The 20,486-nt window shown below is 41.3% G+C and overlaps 1 protein-coding gene across 1 annotated transcript in view; it reads right to left on the bottom strand.

Moving 5' to 3' along the window:
• Nucleotides 1–4,267: 4,267 nt before the first annotated feature.
• The window catches only part of mdfi (MyoD family inhibitor), a 30,811-nt gene continuing 14,592 nt past the window's right edge, over nucleotides 4,268–20,486 (bottom strand). Inside the window, exons 3-5 of the mRNA XM_044024986.1 lie at nucleotides 19,212–19,349; nucleotides 7,422–7,760; nucleotides 4,268–6,379 (exon numbers count right to left, since the gene is read on the bottom strand). Of these exons, the coding sequence (XP_043880921.1) occupies nucleotides 6,126–6,379; nucleotides 7,422–7,760; nucleotides 19,212–19,349 (731 nt within the window). The 3' untranslated portion in view covers nucleotides 4,268–6,125. The remainder of the gene's footprint in view (nucleotides 6,380–7,421; nucleotides 7,761–19,211; nucleotides 19,350–20,486) is intronic.

Below are 20,486 nucleotides of genomic sequence, written 5' to 3'. Positions count from 1 at the left end.
GCTGACAGCCATTTCAGTCCCAGTGGAGATGAGACCCAGCACTACTGTGGACTGGAATTGTTTTCATGTTACAATCCTGCTGTAAAGATGATATACAGAAAGTAAGTCAAGTGGGCGGAAGGAGTGAAAGAGCAGAAGAAGAAGAAGAGAATCTGAAAATGTCCCCCAGTATTTCTCTCCACACATTGACGTGTTGGCCTGAACATGCATTCCTATTGAACGACTTTGGCAACCCTTTAAAAAAAACACATTAAAGGCCTCTGTTCTGGTTGAACCCAGTTGTTGCAGTTTTCTCCCTTTCCTCCGCTCATTTATTTCTCTCCTCGTCTCAGCTCAGAGAGAGATAATAACTAATAACGGTCATCCATGGGAGACAAAAAAACATTTTGGAAAAATTGACTTAATATACTGCTGGTGTAATACTTACATGGTCATGTCTTTGGAGCACATTTTAACAAAAACATTATACATTTACACATATTTCTCATGTACAGTATATTGACATTGTAGTTTTAGATTTTTAGATTTTTACCTTCATTCTCCAATGACACATACTGTCATCTTACAAATGTTCTTTAAAAATGCATTTGTACTTATTTATTACTGATTGTTGGGTTTTTAGTTTGACTTCATGTTGATCATCCGTCCCGCCCTAATGGGATTCACCTGTGTCTGATAATCCCCCAGAGTATTTAGTCTCTGTGCTCCCTAAGGTCTACGTTGGTTAATTTAGTTTATTCTGGTTACTTTGTTCAGATTGTTATATTAAGTGTCTGCATGTATTTTCTGTTTGTGTTCCCTATGTTTCTACTGCTTGTGTTTTTTTTTTTCCAATTTGAGTTTGTTTTAGTAAAGAGTCATGTTCATTTTTGCAACCTGCAAAGAATGGACTACAGAAGAACATGAGCATTTAAGTAAACACAATGTACTCGGGCCATAATGTAATAATCCTGGTGCCTTGTGAAAAACAAAGAAAGACTGATACATGAAGCCTGGAGTTCACATTGTTTATTCAGTATTAAACAAAGACATTTTAATGTGACTTCCAGTACGGCAATTCAAATGAACATTACATGGGGGGGGTAGTGTAAACAAAATGACATTATAGTGGACTACAGTCTAGTAAGAATTCAGTTGGGTTACGATAACTTTCAGAATACTGGCAGAGGTAACCAGCACTTCAATCACTACCCATGATTCATCTCAGGATAAGATAAAAAATAAACTAAAATAAAACTAATAAACGTCTGGGTAGAAATTTCTGTTTTCAAGGTAATTCTTTAAAAAAAAAGATAACTTTGTAACATTGTAAATGGAAGTCATTGACTTCCATTATTAGTGAGACGGCTTGAAGGAATACGAGGGGAGATATCTGGAAATGAGATGATTGCCTGTCTGGCACAAACGTAACAAATCAAATCCAAATCATCTCTATAATCCAGAGAATGGTGTAAGTGCAAGAGCAGAGTTCATGTCGGGACTTTTCATGTCATTAATGTGTCTTCCATCTCCAGACCAACCAGTCAGTGCTTTCTCTGCCTCCAGACTGCCTTTGTTCTCTCTGAGCTACAAAGCTCTTCTCAGTGTTCAAATAATGGATACGTCATAAAAAAAATAAAAAAAACATGGTTTGAACACCATCAAATCAAATTCAAATCATGTGTTCAGTTTTTCTAACCAGACCTTATTAAAATGCCGTTTCAAATCATGTTGCACATCACAACCTAACTCTAGTGTAATCTTCAAGCTACAGCAGGGATTTGAGCATAATAATTTCATTGAAACCAAGAATAAAAAAAGCGTTATTATTCCCATTCATGAAAACTGGATTTTGAAGGTCTCAAAATTGAATGAAATTGAGTTTGAGTCCAGCAAGAAGCTGCAGCAGCGCTGAAACTTGAGCGAGAGGGAGGCTGTGGTTATGTACAGTCATAAGTGATTGGAAACAACATGTCAGTTGGGTTGGGTTAAAAAACACAGGACCTATTGTTTTCAAGGTAAAACAAGCCAACAGGTCTCACAAAAATATCAGAGTAACACTTTTGTTTTGCTCCCATTTTCCAGGATTTTTCTTATATGTTACAAATTCTTATTTCTCTCACATGGTTCACAAATGTGTTATAGCCTCTGTATTAATGAGCACCAGACCGCTACTAAAATAATCCATTTAACTGGTAGGTGAGACATATCAAGATGTCATTAATTTACCATTTTTCTAAGTTCTCTTAACGAAACACCTTAGACTGAACTAAGCCTCACATAGAGATGCTGTCAGTGTCTGCTATAACCACATAGCTCCTCCTCCTCCTCCGTGGCACTGTGAAGTTGCTGGACACATGTTATTGTAACCTCACCTGTGCAATAATCATGCTCTTTAATGCGAATAGGTCTCACCTGACAGTGACAGTGTAGTTGGCTACAGTACCTTTGTTTGCACATATGAAATCATACATCTCCTCAACTTCAACGTATGGAAAATGGAAGCAAAAACAAGTTTTTCATTTATATTTGTGTTGAGTAGATTTATATTTAAAGATATTTCTTTAAATAGAAGAATATTAGATGCTACATCCTTGACTCCTATGCTTGTGCCCTCTCCTCTTGACCTAACCTATTTTTATCCAACCCCTTTACTTATTTCTGCAACATGACTACGGAAAACATGTTCATTTCAATACAGAATGACCTCTGCCGTTCTCTAATATTCATCAGTCTGATGGCACAGAGTACGTATGCAAGGGGGTTGTGGGAAATGGAGGAGACAGAGTTGAACTCTGGCCACTGCAAGAGGCGTACAAAGCTATTTTTAAAAATGTTTCCTCACAAAATTGGTCAACCCTTCTCAGATATCACAAAGTACTGCTGGTTGGTCTGGTGACAGAAGGCCTGTCCCTAAATGAACTATAGTTGAAGATCATGTAAATCAAAGTGACATTGTTGTAATTTATTTTATTTTATTTTATTTACACAAAACAGTATAAAATCCAGTTCTCCCTTAATACGTCTCTTTGTACTATTAAGTATTGCATTGTTTTCCAGGGCTTTCCAGGATTTTTGTCCCATTTGAGTGTAAACATATCGCAAAATGTGAAATATATCCAATCTGATATGAACAGACCCCAGGAGTCATATTATCTTCTCAATGCATTAGCTGAATTCCCAAAACTTGCATATTCTGCTTCTGTGTTATCAGGTTAATTACAGCCATAGTGTATTATCATCAACAGTGTTAGATTTCAGTCCTTAAAATAGGGTTTAATCAACCACAGCCTTATTAGCACAGTGAAAAAAAACCCACTATGTACAAGTATTTATAGGTCTAGAAACTAAGGTCCAGTATAGGGCTGAACGATATGGACAAAATTTCATATCTCGATATTCATGCCAGATATCTCGATATCGATATGATACGATATGACTACGGGTTCGGTGAAAAGCAAGCATTTTTCAGAAAAATAAAAACATCATAATACAAAAGACTGTGGAAACTTTCCACATGGAAAGTGTTTTATTGATACGAACTCACTGTGAGACTGTGTACACGGGTACCATGTCTTTTGCAATGTGGCATGTTATAGCGTCTGTAACGCCTTTATGTCTGGTGGACGTCGACTCATATGGTGTAACACTACTGAACGCATCAGTAAACACACTTAACTTGGGCTTCTTTTGGGATACCTGAGAAGTCCCCGGTGTTTCTCTCATTGTAATACACTCTTCGTGCAGCACGCGATGGTGTTGTTTCAGGTGGTGAAACATGTTTGTTGTGCTACCTTGGTTCGTTGCAATTTTCGCCAAGCACGACCTGCACAACACCTCACTCGGGTTGACATCCTTTTTAAAATCCAAAATACCTCCAAATAATGGAGGATGATTTATGTTTTGGCACAAAATCGCCACCGGCCGCGTTATCTTCTGTCACTTTTCTTTCCCGCTGTGTATGTCGTGTGTGTGTGTGTATGTGTGTGTGTATGTGCGTGTCTCAGTCTCCGTCTCCCTCCCGCCCTCCTATGTTTGTCATTGGTTGGCTTCAGCTGTCGTTCCACAGCAAGCATAAAATAAGGTTTGTGGTTGGCTGGCCGTAGTGGTGCATTCAAGGGCAATCGTAAAAATGAAGTTTATTGTGACTGCCAGAGCTGTACATGCAGGGCGAGCGCGGGGGAAAATCTATTTTGTTTATATCGTTGCTTTTTCGATATGAATATCTTGAATGTTCATATCTAGATATCGATACGATAACGATATATCGTTCAGCCCTAGTCCAGTAAGAGAAAAAAGTCTTTGGTTTTTCAAAGAAAGAAAATGATTGCACACACAGTATTTAATCAGAGAGGAGAGAGATTTGTATCAAGTCATTTTTTTTTTAAAAAAAGCCACAACAGATCTAGGTGACATCTCAAGAGGTATTGGTTTGGAGAGGGAACGTGTCTGAGCACATGAGAGTGCAGGCCTGTTATCAAAAAGTGTACCATTCATACAACGAGCATACCTAACCTACCATAATGCTGTGAGATTTTCGCTCGAGGAATTAAATTAGATGTTGAGCAATGTCTGCTTTACAGAGAGCCCGGGAAAACCCGATAACACAGAAATGTGATTTTCACATTAGAGGAGAAATGCAAATATCTTAACTAAAATCTACAAAACAAGGATTAATAGAGATTTGGTACAGACGAGGAGTCTACTTGGAAATTCAGGCCTTGAGCTACAGTAAGCCAAGGCCATTTGTTCACATAGCTAGAATGTCAAAAGGAAAAGAAATGTATTAAAAAGGACATGATGATTCCCAATCCTCTGTCAGTCCTTTACCAGTTCTGACCAATCGGACAAGGAAGAATTCACTGAACACAGTCAAAGCCCCTCAAAACAAATGAAAAGTAAACAAAATGTGGAATATTAAATGAGGAGAGACTTTTGATTAAGAGCCCTCTCCCTTCACATGTTAAAGCAGAGAATAATGTCCACTGCAGATGCAATCAAGCATTCGCTCCGTGACGTCCATTACTTACAGCACTTATTTCATGGGACTTATCTTCAGGCTGATGAATGACACACTCATGAATCTTCTCTAAAGCCATGTTTCCGCCGGGTGGAACAATTCAGTTTGGTAAAGTATGGCTCTTATTTATTTGCGTTTCCATTTCATTCCATTCTTTGGTACCCTTCCCTTCGCCGTACCAGAGTAACATGGCACGGTTGGATCTGGTACGACAATCCGCTGAGCGACTGGGCGACAGAAGAACGCTGTCTCCGCTGTCGTCATATCTCGCTGACGCGGCCATCAGGCGCAGCCCACACCCCGCCTAACCAAGTCAAAACGCAAGTCTGACCCAGGGCTTTACCATGACCAAACCCCGAACCGTGCCATGACGGAAACACAGCATAAATAAGTCCTTTAAGTGAGATGCATATTAAGAAACAACAAATCTGTCTGTAATATTGCCACAAGCCACCATTTTTTTTTACAAGACAGCGGTGAACTCGACGTCTGCCAAGTCCACTGCATGCAATCAAACTGGAAGACTTTAACCTTGCCAAGGACAGGACAGACTACATTTCTGCTGAGATCTAAGCGTCCATTTTCCCATTATGCTGCTGCTCTTATCTATAGAAACATTAAAATCCAGTTAAATGGAGCCATTTTCTCATTTGCCTTCAGAGGTCACTTTTCATGCTTTGAGAACTCCAGTCATTCAGATGGCACAAGGGGCTCCTTTGTAATAATAGCTTGTTCAGTGAGGGTCCAGAGGCTGCACAGCCTGGCAAACTCTCATGGACCACAGCTGGAACTCACTCTGCACATACACCCAGCTGTGTAGAAATGGACCAACAGCAAAGAAAACGCAAGGGGAAGTGAGCGTCCCATTGCTGGATCAATGGAGGAAGGGTTCAATAGTGACTGCTGTCAGCATTAGGTCACATCTTTTACTTGGCAAACCCTGTAAGACATAAGGAACATATTGTGGAGCCAAGCAGACCAGCCAATATAATGTGAACCACACATCCCAGGCAACAATGGCGATTGCTATTCAGCTCTAATAACACGCTGGCCGTCGTTGTTCCTGGGCTTGTGGGAAGTGAGAATCAAGCATCTACTTTGCCCCCCATGGTGGCGGGCCGGGCCCTCAGGAGGAGAAGCAAAGGCTACAGCACTCCATACAGATCTCCAGGCAGTCTGCCGACTCACAGCAGGCGTCGATGATGCCACAGTCCATGTCACAGGGCAGGTCACAGTCGCCACACTCCTCTGACGCACAGCAACAGCAGAAACACGAGTCGTCGCCCGCACAGGAGCCACAGGTGGCGCAGTCCAGCACGATGTTACACAGAGTTAGAAACTCGCAGAAGAGACAGGCTAGAATGCAGTGAACGCAGCAGTCTGCGGGGGAAAGAGAGACAGGATCAGATATTTGTCAGAAAATGCTTCGCTGTGGAGTCTGTGATAGGCAAAATATCTGTCGAGTGTAATGCCAGAGACTGTGAACTGCTATTGTTCTGGTAGACTCACATTATTCACTTTTTAATAGACAGTAAATGTAAAAGAAAATGTTGGTTGATAATATGTGCCCACTGTCCTCTCCTTCCCTTGACTTGCTGACGATGGAGCCGTGACGGTGTATTTTTGAATGAATGAAAAGAAAAGAGTCAGTCTTATATAACAGGTTGCATTGAATTGACAAAATGTCAGTGGCCTGTTTACTTTTATCACAAAAGTTGGCACAACCAATGAAACCATGACAAAAGGTCACGGGAAAAAAAATCTGAATTGCAGCAGCGACTGGTAAAGATGAGAAAACTTTAAACATACATATTTAGAGTGGATAAAAGCTGGCACTTCATTATTATGGCCCAGAATAATACTTCTGTGGGTGCAATAACAAACTAGGACCATCTGCAAAGCCACGGAATAATAATAATAATAATAATAACGTGTTCAGGGTCGGTCTCTTGTATGAAGTTACGGGACAATCGGTCAATGTCATGAAAGTTTTAGGGCAACGAATTCCGATGGTTGCCACGGTGACGCCTTCGGCGAAACCTTCAGATACATTTTTGCCTTTGAAGTGTCGAGTACAAATGTTGCTAGATAAACACGCTTGGAGGTTTGCGTGCAAGTCGCCAAAGTGGATGCCAAAATTCAAAATGGCCAACTTCATGTTGAGTTGAGGCCACGGTCCCAATCGTCATATGGATAAGGAGAGTGCTGGCACTTCATTTTTTCCCACTTCACACACTGGATGGAAGTACTTAACAGATGAACTAAACTTAGAGCTCATTTGGTGTGGATTGAAAGTGCCTGGGGAAAGTAGAATTCTCATCTCCTACTCTGCGTCGACAAGTGGATACAACTTCATTGAACCTCGATGCATAATCATCGCTCTCCTCCTGCCCCCGGCCCTCTGTCAGTGTCTCTATCTCACCATCCTGTGTCTCTGTTGGCATCTGGGAGCTGTTGCTCTTGGAGCTGCTCTTGCTTCTCTTGCTGCTCTGGGAGGTGATGGAAGGGTTGGACTGCAACTTCTTGGTGTGTCTGGGTCCTGAAGACGACGAGGACGTGGATGAGCCACCTCTTGGGAGGGAGCCCAGCTTAGGATGCTGAGTTCCCCCATTCCTGACGCTGTTCGACTGGAGTGTGTGCGTCGTGTGTGTGAGACAGTGTGAGTGCAAGTGCTGCTTCGTTCCGTTCCGTAGGTGGCCACCGGGCTGTGTCCGACACGGCTGGGTGTGCTGGGTCGGCGTCGATCTGGCTGCTGGTTGAGCTGTGGAGGGACAACATTACAAAGCATATTATTATTTTGTAAAGCTCTGCAGTGTTGCTGCCCAGTGTTAATCTTCCTGAATACTACAATTGAGCACATTACAGTTTAATTTAATCAATTTAAACAAAAAACTAACAGAGGGTTTATTGAGATTTACTGTATTAGCATAGTTAGTCTAGATACGATTGAGCTCAATCAATCTAGTGATTACTGATTATAACAGTTACAGTTAGTATATCCAATTTCTGCACACAAATCATCCCAAATGTTACACACTAGAGCTTTAAATTACCGTTATTTGTCAAAGCTCAAATGTTGCCTATTGTCTTCAGTTAGTTTAGTTGAACCACTGAGGGAAGTAAGAGAACATCGGCTTCTTTCTTACAAAGAACACAGTGTACGCAGTGAAAAATGGTTATATAATGTTGTCTGGAGCTCTGGCAACGTTTTCTAAAGTCCAGAAAGATCTCAAGTGTGGTCTCGATCATAAAATGGTGCAACCTAATAATGACAGTGTATAACTGGGGCACCTCTTTAAACTATATATAGACAGATATGACAGATTTTGATCTGTTTATATCAAATATATTAATGTTGCAGAATGCACCTCACCAGTATATGGATATATACACACACACATAAATATATATATACATATATATGTATATATACATATATATATATATATATATATATATATATATATATATATATATATACATATATATATACATATATACATATTCATATTGAAATATATATCATATGTATATATATATATATATATATTTCTATATATACATAAATATATCCATATGATATATATTTTAAAAAGTCACTTTATTTAATTGTGTTATTGCTTTATGGGAAATGTCATTGTTTCTAACTTGATTATTGGATTGGAGTGTATTCATAGTGTCTTGTCCCACTCCTTTGAGAGGTGCAAACATCTCAATAGAAAACATTTCATCAGCCCAGAGAAACGACATGTGTGTGGTTTTATATCCCAATAAATCTCGTACATTGGGACTAAACATATTGAGATACTATTTACATACCATATTGTCCAGCCTTATAGACATTCGATTATTATAGATATTGACATTGAATGATGAAAAAAAAAATGTTCCCATATGGTCCAGTCCTGCTCAGCAGTGCATCACTGTGAGACATGTGTGAGGCTTCTCTCAGCATGTGTGTGTGTGTGCGTGTGTGTGCATACTTGTGCTGATGCAGCATGTAGAGAGGGAGGCTCAGGGAAATTTAGTTAAATTACAAAGCCCATCCCAAAAGCAGTAGCTCATGGGACGCGGCGTGTCTTTACAGTGCTGACCCCTGATCCGACTCGTCTAGACTCTTACACAACTCGAAAGAGACAGGACGAATGAGGAGCGCGAGGCAGGAGGAGAGACATTTTTGTCTCTTAAAACCCCTGCACATTCGTACCAGATTTAGTAAGAATGCAGTTTTGAACAACATCGAGTACAAAGCGCCAAAAAACAACCAGCATCTGAGCTCACGCACATTTGTTATTCTTGGCTCACGACACTAGCTGGTGTATTTTACCTCCAAGTGCTATCAAGTAACTATTCTGCTGGAGAGGCGGAGGCAGAAAAGCACACCTTTGCTGCCAAACCAAACACATGCCCCGAGAAGTAGAATAAAATAGAAGCCTGGTTTTATATATTATGGTTGTATTTAATGCCATCCAATTGAGGCCCTAAATATTTTTCTTGACCTTTAAGCACATGGAGAGGAGAGGTGTGGTGAGACTTGACAGAGCTGCACGGAGCACAACAGAAAACCACAGGAAATCAAAGCAGAAGGCCTGTTCCTCTCAGATGCACGCACACGGACACCCACACACACACACACACACACACACAGTTGTGTGGTCCTGCAGCTCGGGCTATGAAACATGGCTGACAATAAAAGTGTTCGCTCGATAACCGTCCGGAGACAGATAACCCAACACGGTCTGTTTTGATTGGCTCGTGGATGTGGTCTCACAACCAATCCAGTGTTATTAAAGCTTCTCTCATTCAGCGTTTTCTAACTTTGCTCCAGATGTTTGGCAGGCTGCACGGCCAGTGTGTGTGGGTGTGTTTGCGTGTGTGTGTGTGTGTGTGGATGTACATGCATGTGCAGGGCGAGTGAGAAGGAGACATACTTTTCTGCTTTTTAAGTATGTCGGTGCATGCTGCTGTGTCATGTCTGTTTCTCTTCCTCTTTTCCTCCCACAGTCCATCTCCTTCTGTCTCTCTCTCGTTTTAGCCTTTAGCACAGTAGTGCTGTGTTTTAACACTCTCACTTGGCTAGGATGTCGTGCACCAAGAGAGGGAGGGGATTAGCGCGAGGGGAGGGATGCTGTGCACAACTTTGCGGCATTTCTTTTGGTTTTGTATAGTCCTACTGGGGATTAAGAAATTCATACTTCAGTGTGTGTGTGTGTGTGTGTGTGTGTGTGTGAGGACTAAATAAAACATACAAAACTGTCTTTGTGAGGACATTTTGTCTGGGTTCCCACAACATTAAAGGGTTTTTTCAGAGTCAAAACCTGGTTTTAGGGTTAGAATATAGTTTATTTTAGGGTTAGGTTAAGGGTTAGGGTAAGGTTTGTATTATGTCAATGTTGTGTCAATACACAAGTTTGTGTGTGTGTGTGTGTGTGTGTTTGTAAATGCATTTATATCTTTGTGGGGACATTGTGTCTGGGTCCCACAACTTTAAAGGGTTTTTTCAGAGTTAAGACCTTATTTTATGGTTAGGGTTAAAATTAGGTTTAGGTTACGGGTCATGGTTTGGCACAGGGTAATGGCTGGGGTTGCATTATGTCTATGATGTGTCCTCACTAAGATATAAAAGCTAGTTTGTGTGTGTGTGTGTGAGCACAGTGCATAGGCGGAACTGGCAGAGAGGGAGTGAAAGCTCTGTCTCCCAGCAGAGCTCGAGGTTGGTCCCACTCTCACACACAAACATATGCATGCAAGGACACGTGCAGAGACACATACACACACACATGCAGAGAAAACACAAGGTTCCTTTTGTCTGAGATCAGGAAAGTACGCGAGCGGAGCGGCAGTGAGAAAAAGAGGCAACAAAGTCGAAGGATTGGGTTAGTTCTCGTGCATTTTTGGAGCAGGAGGATGCATGGGTGTGACTCATAAACACAATGATTCAGCAGTGGGAGCTATAGTTAAAAATAACACCAAATAAAGAGCCAAATGACTGTGGGATTAACATGATGAGATTGGGAAACCGCAGGGCGTGTGTGTGTGTGTGTGTGTGGCACTAACGCAGTATTGTAGGCCTCTACAATGGGTTCCTTTGACCTGCAGTGTGATGTGTGTATGCACATGTACATCTGTGCAGATGTGTTTGGCCGGCGAGTGAGCATGAGTCACCATCAGTTGAATACAGCAGCACTAACCCCCCACCCCCATTCCCACACCCTCCACCTCTCCCTCCTCTCCTGGCGTCTTTCAGCTACCCTGTACTTACACACCTCCCTCCCAGACCAGAGACATCTCTCTCTCTCTCTCTCTCTCTTTCTCTCTCTCTACTTATCCTCTGCTGGAATGAGTCACCAGGATGACTGAACAGTGTCTGTCTGTCTGTCTGTCTGTCCTGTCTGCCTGTCTGCCTGTCTGTTCCAGCTGCTTCGTCCTACTGTCTCTTCTGGCGCAGTTCATCCGTCTTTGTAGGTTAGTGAGTGTTGAAACTGCAGACACAGCAGTCCGAGTCGAAACTACATTTTCATCAGACTAAATGTGTTTTCTATTACAAACTTAAACAACACAGGGAGAGAAGATACACAGACGGATCATATGTGCGCCCGCAAATTTGCCTCCACTTATACACAAATGTGCAAAAGATCATTTCTGTGTGTTATCGAGCGGAATGGAAGAGCAATGTCCAAATATTTTTCTTGCCGTGACGACCGACAAAAGCTCATGAACAGTTTTGATTACTGGGTGGTGTAAATAGCACAAACTGTATTTAATTACTGATGGAATGAATGAATGAATGATGTGGGACCAGCATGGGTTACAGAAAATAGTTGAGTTTCACAATAATGTGTGAAACATTAAAAAAAAAACATTTTCAAACACGTCTGAGGCGTCTTATAATTCAGGCCAGATCTGCACAGGCATCTCACCCACTTGCAGAGTTAGATTTGGTTTTAAACCGAGGCCCAGCCCTACGTGTGAAACACTGCGAGTGAAACATGTTATCGAAAAACAGCACTCAATCAACTGAAGTTAGTGAAACTTGTTTCAGTTCAGCCAAATCAAATAAAACAATTAAAAAAACGTGAAAAGTCCACGTAAAAGTATTTTTAAAACGGCTGACTCAAAATAAGTTATGACTCACTTCTGGCCAAGAATAAATGCATATTCTACTAAACAGTTATTTAGAGCCTCTGCCATTTAAGCACACATAAAAAGCAGTTTATTGTATCCCATTATTCAAATGCAGACCACAGAGTTACCCCTTCAGAGACGCGCTTATCACGGCATTTCAGCTATAAAAGTCAATTCCATCCTCTTTTATTGAAGCATTGCTCATAGACTTTGTTAATGCACTTGACTGTCACTTGGCACATTAAACATAACTGTACTATAAAAAAGTGAAAAAAGAGACTTCTGTTGCTTCCAAACAGACATGATCTTTACTTTATGGAGTTTGCAAAAAAAAAACCCATCTGTGTCATGTTTTTGTGAATTTAATGGCCCTCATTTAATCAGCCTGTTTCAGTTCTTAATTACGTGAGATGTTGGATAGACAGGAATACATTTACCTGCTATGAAAGGGATTTATTTGTTTCTGCAAAGTTTGTTTTGCTTCACGGAATCAAAGAAAGAAAGAAAGTTTTTCAAAACAAAAGCAGGCATTTGACATGACTATTTGTTATAAAGATATATGCAGCCTCTTGTGGAGTATTTACATACAATAGCTTGAATAGGATGAAACTATCTGATGTGTTCATGCCTGCACATGTTTGCAGGAGAGCTTTCCTCAACCAGAAGAAACACAGTGCATGTGCATGAGTCAATTTAGCAAGAAATCATGAAATATGACATCAGCAAACAAAACAACAACAACAACAACAACAACTTGCCCAACTCCCAAATGTTTGTGGTTTTCAGACATTCTGAAACACTAATTAGACACTTCAAACCAGCTGAGGGAAGAAAAAACTCTGGCAACATTTGACTCGGTTGTGTGAATTTTTTACCACAGTGTGCAAATATCTGGATAGGGCTGGGCCGAGATTCTGTAGAGAAACGTGCAGAAACAACATGACACGCATGCACCACGACCCCTGACCTTAGACAGCTCGCCTTTCAAACACTCCGTTACCTAACTGGTAGCAAATGTGAAGTGTATCTGAATTTATTGTGACCAAAAAACAGGATGAATTAGCAAGTTAGCGACACAACGTTCAAACCTATCGTATCACTGTGCTGAGGCTCCATCCATACTGCAGCGTTTTCATTCCATGGCTACATTTTAGAAAGTATTACCGACGAGAACCAACTATGATGAAAAGTAAGAGGAAGAGGAAGAGGAAGGATTAGTGTGATGAGTCTGACGATAAAACTAAGTGAAAGCAGAACTATGCAGGATTTTTTTTTTTTACCCTAATTTAACAGTAATACATGTCTTGTTGCTGTCTCCCCTCCCCTAAACCAGCCGGCGTCCTCAGAATCAGGAGGTCTTGCAAAGTCTCAGGTCTCATGAGAAACACAAATTGCTTCACAGCACTACACACGCACACACCAGCCACGTACGATCAAGGCAGCGACAGATGTTTATCATGGCCGAGTCGGCGAAAGATGAGCAGAGACGACTGTTGTCGGAGGAAGCGAGGAAGTGGAAACGACTGTCTGACTGTCTCACACAAGTAAACAACACAGAAGCATGTAAAACGGATGCCAACCGGCATGGACATGGCTGCATGGCTTGTGTTCCATGGCAATGTTGAAAACAAATGGCCAGAAGAGGGGGCATCAGTAGTGAGGTTTTACAACAGTGAAGACAGGGTCGTAAAAAGATGTACTCCAAAACTGTAGGGGGAGCTCTGTAGAGAAAAAGGTAAAAATAAAATAAAAAAAGCAACCAGGCTTTATTGGAGCTTTTCCTTACCAGCTGATAAGAACCACTCAGGAAGTCAATGTCTCCATTTTCCCCATCAAGATTAAAAAAGCAACCCCTGAAGTTTTCAAATGAAAACGGAGCAGCAGCATTTTTTAAACCCAGTTTTGGGTCTCATAATCGGGCTGGAGTGGAAGACACGAGTATCCAGAACAGAATTTATGTGTTTTAAAATAAAAACATATGCATGTAAACAAATATGTCTCGTCCCCAAACCGCATTTAGTCATGTTGACGTGCAGTAAGTGAGCGATGGGCAAAAACCCGGCTGCGAATTAACTCTGTCATGTTTTTGGACGTTGTAATTCTCTTTTTCCCCTTCTCTTTATTTCTGATGAACCGATGTTTTAGTCTTGTCTGAATCTCCGCTGATTGCCTTGGTGGCTGCAGTTGTCACAGAGTTGACTCGTGTCTTTAGTGCTGAGTGCGAGTCGCAACACAACGCCAGACTAAATATGAGTACTGTTTTTTTTTTTTGCTTGTGTTGTTGTTTTACTTTCCTAAGCTCCTTTAATTTATCCAGGCGATGTTTGTACATACGTGCTTCATTCAGCTGTTGTCGATTTTGGGACTACATGACAAAAGGAAACAAATGAAGGCAAACAGGCCACGTACATGTGAACTAAGCTTCAGTGAAACACAGAAGACAGAGGAAAGAAGTGAAAGATAGAATTAAGGCAGAACAATTTCTTAAAGCACACTGACTGGTCTCTAATTAAGGATATTGTCGCAGTCCTGTTAGATTTCCCTCCAACAACACGTTTCACACACTCCTCCCCATTAATGACAAGATAATAACAAACAGTTCCACTAATCATTTCCCCTCTCACTCACACACACACACACACACACACACTTATATGGCCCATTCTCACACATTTAAAGGACTTTTATTTGTTTATACTGATGTCATTTAAGTGAAGATATTTCAAATGAAACAAAAGAAATAAACACAATGGGAACGTCATAAAGGCTACTGTGATCCTGATTAATTGCGTGTGACATTGTTTCCTCATGAGTCAAACGGCTTAAGCAGTTAAACATCTGTTAACATGTGTATCCTGCTGTGGCTGTGACGTCAAACACTGTTGCAGTCATGATACCACTGACTTGGGTTTCACTGTGTGTGTGTGTGTGTGTGTGTGTGTGTGTGTGTGTGTGAAGTATCTCTACCTCTCTGTGGCACAGTCACTGACCCAGGACTAGTCCCAAACCTGGTCCTAATGAGGCAGAACCTAATATCTGAGGAACTGGTTAAGTTTATGCCTAAGATTTGAATTGTGGGTAGGTTAAGGTTAGGGTTAGACATTAACTGGTTAGAGATAACGCTTTGTTTAAGCCGTCCAAATGACTGGAGGTCAGTGCAGTGTCCTAACAAGAATAGCAGCACAAACCTGTGTGTGTGTGTGTGTGTGTGTGTGTGGGAGAGAGACTGAAGTCATGACTGACAGTCACATATGTTAACTCTCTCTCTCTGCACATTGTTATCAGACAGCTTGTCACAGACTCAGGGCCAGACACATACTCAAGCTCTGATGTCATCACTGCAAGACCGAACATACAGACTGAGAGCGCTCTCTGTTTACGTTTCTGTTTCTTCACCCTCTCGCTCACAAACACCCTCTCACACACAGACGCACAGAAGTCGCGACCGCAGCGCAGACCTGAGTCACAGCTCCTCCGTATTGCGTCGTCACAGCGTGACGCCAGTGAAACTGGTGGGGCCTGAGTGATCAGTCGCAGATGAAACGGATTTACTCAGAACCACACTCGGGCCGACGGGGCTCTGAAAAAGACACACGAGCTAATTTGCACTGACAAGAACAAAAACAGAGAGGTCCTTGAGCGAGAGAGGCGGATGTCGGATTACGCGGACAAACAAGTGTGAGTCTGTGCTCACCTGTGAAGGGGATAAAGTTTAGAACTCAGGCGGTGTTTAGTTTGCGGTTCAAATCCCATGAACACACGTGCGTTTGTGTGAGATGTAGAGGGAGGAAGCTATGGATGAAGGGAGGAGACACATGAAGGCAACTGGGAGAGCAATGAAGGCCAGTGTGCACCATGGTAATATTTGACCAGGGCTATTAAAGTTGCATAACCTTACGTGCACAGCATTTGGGGCCAACAGTGCTGTAATGTAATTGAGTACAAATAAAATGTGTACTTTCTAATCCAGTACATTTTCTCTAACTATGTTTGCTGCTCGTTACTACCAAATCAAATCAGAAGAAGAAGAGTTGGTGGATTGGTCTTTATTTATATAGAGCCGTTCTAGTCTTGATGAGCTGCTTTACACTATAGTAACGCCTTCTCTCACACAAGCTTCATACTTATTCACACACAGCTGTCAGGAGCAACATGGGGTTAAGTGTTTTGCCCAAGGACACATAGTGGAGATGGAAATCAAACCCATAACCTTCCAGTAGAAAGACTCACTCTACCTTTTTTAATACTTATACTTTTGATACTAAAGTACAGTGGATGTCATATACTATATATATAACAAGTAATGTTATGAAAGGTGACTTTCTGGTAAGTCCGTTTATTCAAGCATCCCTTTTAGGTACTTTCTACAAGACTGGGGGCCGGTGGAGTTCATGGATTTTATTTCGATGTAAAATTATTAAGAGAGAAAGAGAAAAGCCAAACTAAAACTCTCAGTGTTCCGCTCCCGGGCCTGAAATAGACTCATACAGCAGACAGCACAGATAGACAATTCACACACCTACTCAGCTCAAAACACACTGCTTTCACCTACTTATCCATTTCCTGACTTAACTGCTGGTTTTTCAGTTACGGCAACCTAGCTATTATGATGGAGCAGGTTTGTGTGTTTGTGCATGTCACCCATGGCCGGCGCTGGATTCCAGGAAAAAACCCTGGTTGTTTTCTAACACATGCTCAGATGTCAGCTTACTCAACCTTCCTCTTACCCCTCAGTTGCCCCTTTGATTTGACACTCCCTCACATACACCATCCCTCATTTTCTTTGAATGACAGGGAGGACAGATTTAGACCACTTTGGAGCATTTCATTTTTTTTTTGGTTTTTTTTTCCACAGTGCTTTTGGGTTAGTGGCACAGCATGGCGACAACGTAGCTAGAGCTCTGTGGGTGTTATTATCGTGGAGCCTGGTCGTTGAACGTGAGTAAATGACACAGTAGAACTAAGTTTAAAAATTAGATGAGATTGTACCTATTTCATTGTGGGGGAAAGAGCGAGAAAATCTATGTGGTAGGATAATGATATGGTTTTCTTGCATAACCTTTGGCTCTGACACAGAGGACAAAGAAAGTCTCTTTCTGGCTGAGATAGAACCACTGGAGAGGTAAAACGGGGGAAGGGAAATGGGTGGCGGCAGTTGGTGATATAACTCTGGACGGAGTGTTGATCAGGTGTTGTGATGTTCCTCACCAGCAGATTGAGTTGGAAGAGGTGCTGATTGGACAGGCGGAGAATTTTGGGAAGGAGTTTAGACTTGCACAGCTGAGTGTAAATAAAACACACACAGTATTCATCTCCTTGTCTGCAATTTTCTAAATCCGGTGCCACAGCCGGGCCAACAATCTTATGTTACAGCATGAGAACCTGGATCGGTCAAACACCCGTTTCACAGATGGAATAAACACTGACATCAAAGAATCACAGTGTGAAAAGTGGAAATTCTGGGTTGTGGAGCTGAAATAATAAAATGTTACCCAACATTCCACAAGACGGGGATAACAAGGATTACTAAGAATCACACCTAAGACATGTTCACATATACTTTCACTGGTTCATATCATTATTTTAAAAAGTAACCAAATGTTCCTGTTGTGAGGAGTTTTAAAGTGCCAGTAGGAAAGAGCAAGTGACATCTAATGGCGAGGCTGCAGATCTATATAAGTATGAAATATGGTGACCAAAAGAGACGGTCATGCATTTGATTGGTAAAACATACTCTGGATCATTTGTCCTTTTAGACTGATGTAGAAACAAGGATGTCTGTAAACAGTGGCCCTTGTCTGAAGTACATATAAAAGCATTATTCTCATCCTTTCTAATACAACATCATATTCTTTTGGAACTTTGCACAAATGGCTCATTAGCTCTATTCATTGTTGTTGATCTGGTTTGATCTGGTTCAATATTTCTCTTTTTAATTCTTTCCTTATACAGATGTGATGTCTGTCCTTACACTTACTTGACACTTTACTATAATACTTGTAATATATTTACTACTTTTTCATGTCTGATATTGATATATTATAAACTGGAGTACCTGTCGATACCAGTGTCAGTTGGAAACAGTCATTTTAGACCTTTAAAACTACACAGATTTTGTGCTAGCCATTTGAAGCTATTCCAAACACATGCTTCTCCAATTGTGTAACAAATATAAATGTTGGTGATTTTCACTTTCATTTTTACAGCCTGTGAATGTGATCTTTGTATCGGATTGTACATGTTTATCTGTCTGATATCCAATCCAGTGATTTTGACCAATATCCGACCAATATAAATACGAGTATGTGAGTATCTTGTATCGACTCATGCCAATTTTGTACGTTCTTGTCTATGTTTTTTATTACATTACATTACATTTAAACATGACAAGCTTAACAGACACTGGCTGCGTGGCTGAGTTGGGACAATGGCTGTGCTGTTGGGAGCTGCAGCTTTAATATGAATTGTGTTTTTGTACTGATATGCATTTTGTGTTCTAGGGTCAGCAAATCCAAAAAACCCATCTGACTCGTTCAGAAAGACCACTGAAAGAAACTTGTTACAAGAGCTAATGGAACAAGTTAGTCTTACTGTGACGTAAGGGCTTCACTACTGATTGATTGACTTCGGAATGGTGGGGGGCGGGGGGGTCTCAATTTTATTAGTCCAATGCTAAGATTTTCAGTGAACCTTAAAAATAATTAAGGAGACTGAGTAATGGAAGCAAACTCGACAGTGCCGTGAGTGACCATTGTCATGGTGATATTCTAACAATGAAGTCCCAACAAAGTAGAACAGAAAATAAACACAAGCAGAAGAAGATATGGAAGAGGAGGAAAGAGGGTCAGGGATTTGGGTTGAATTCAAAAGTTAACCTCCTTAACTGAAAATGTAGATATTTCAGTATTTATGTATGATTACCTGACCCATTTCTTCAGGGTGTGCAAATGTATTTGTTTAAAGGTCAGGACAATGTGACTCATTAGACCAGCGATAGGTAATGGAAATAAAAGGCTCACCCTTCTCTCTGCATGTGTGTGTCTGTGTGTCAGTGTGTGTGTGTGTGTGTGTGTGTGTGTTTACTCACATGTGATACTCTTGCTGGGTGTTGTGAGCACTGAGTGTGGGAGCCTGTTGTTACAAGTGTCTCCATCATTGCCTAGCAACCTTTCTGGGGTTCCATTGGTCCTCAATATGAGGGGCTCAGTATAAGTTTGGGCCACATCTGTAAAACAAACGCACAGATCAGTCACAGTTAATAAACAATAACACATTAGTGAGATCACAATCATTTATATTTAGTTTTGACCATCATTCAGATTCCTATATTTTTTCCTAATAATCAGTTATTAGCAGCAACTGTGAATTTTTTCCACTCGTAGTAATCTCGCCTATCCCTGTGTCATTTCCCATCTAGCAGCACTTAATCTATTTAAAAAGAGTCATTCTGCTGACTTTAACAAAGCAGAAGATTTTGTCTGAGTGCGTTGGTGTGAGCTCTGTCCTGAGCTTGCATCTGGAAGCAGTTAAACCCAACCCCTTGGGACTGTTTAGGGGTCCACGTGCATGCTTGTGAAACCTGAAAAACTGTGTGGACGTTTAAAATGAACACATAAGAGGACATGCACATAATATACATACAGTAAATTCATGTCTGGGTGTTTTATGTGTTCACCGGTACACTAGAATCCTCTAATGAAGCTGTTATTCCCACACACACACACACACACACTCATGTACACACATATGTTACACAAGCTACACACTGAGGCCTTCAAAGCCGGGCAGGCCTGGGCCTCTGAGAGGTGCAGACTCATTCCTGGGCAAATGGGAGCCAGCTGGGTTTGATAAACACACACGTGCGCGCGCGCACACACACACACACCAAACCACGTCCTGCACATGGACTCAACACTTCCCGGCTCTGCTTATTTACTCTATCCACTCTTGCTCAGTTCTCTATCTGTCCTCTCTTTCCTGTCCCCTGCCTCTCACACCCTACATCTCCAGTTCACATCCACACTTTGAGATAAATTCCTTCAGATATTGAGTATAACTCTCATGATTAATCCCCACTTTTACAGCTAATGCATCATGTCACACTGCAAAGGCACAGAGTGATTTGAGGGAAGAGAAAACAAAGATGCAAAATGGAAGAGATGCTTTCTTTCAGGGAGAAAATCATCACAATCATTTTGTGAGGCAGAGAGACAATAGACTCAGCATGCCTGCACAGCTCTTTAGTGCTTGTTTGGACTGGCATGCTTGGCATCTTGCTTCATTCATTATCACATGAGGAGAATCAAACACGTGACTTACGGCGATTTAAACATAAAACCAACGAGCGTCGCCAGAGTTAAAG

This window comes from Solea senegalensis, linkage group LG4, assembly GCF_019176455.1.
Source record: "Solea senegalensis isolate Sse05_10M linkage group LG4, IFAPA_SoseM_1, whole genome shotgun sequence".
In the NCBI taxonomy this organism is placed as follows: Eukaryota; Metazoa; Chordata; class Actinopteri; order Pleuronectiformes; family Soleidae; genus Solea; species Solea senegalensis.
The sequence above is the reverse complement of the archived record's forward strand: the minus strand, read 5'-3'. Positions and strand labels throughout refer to the sequence as shown.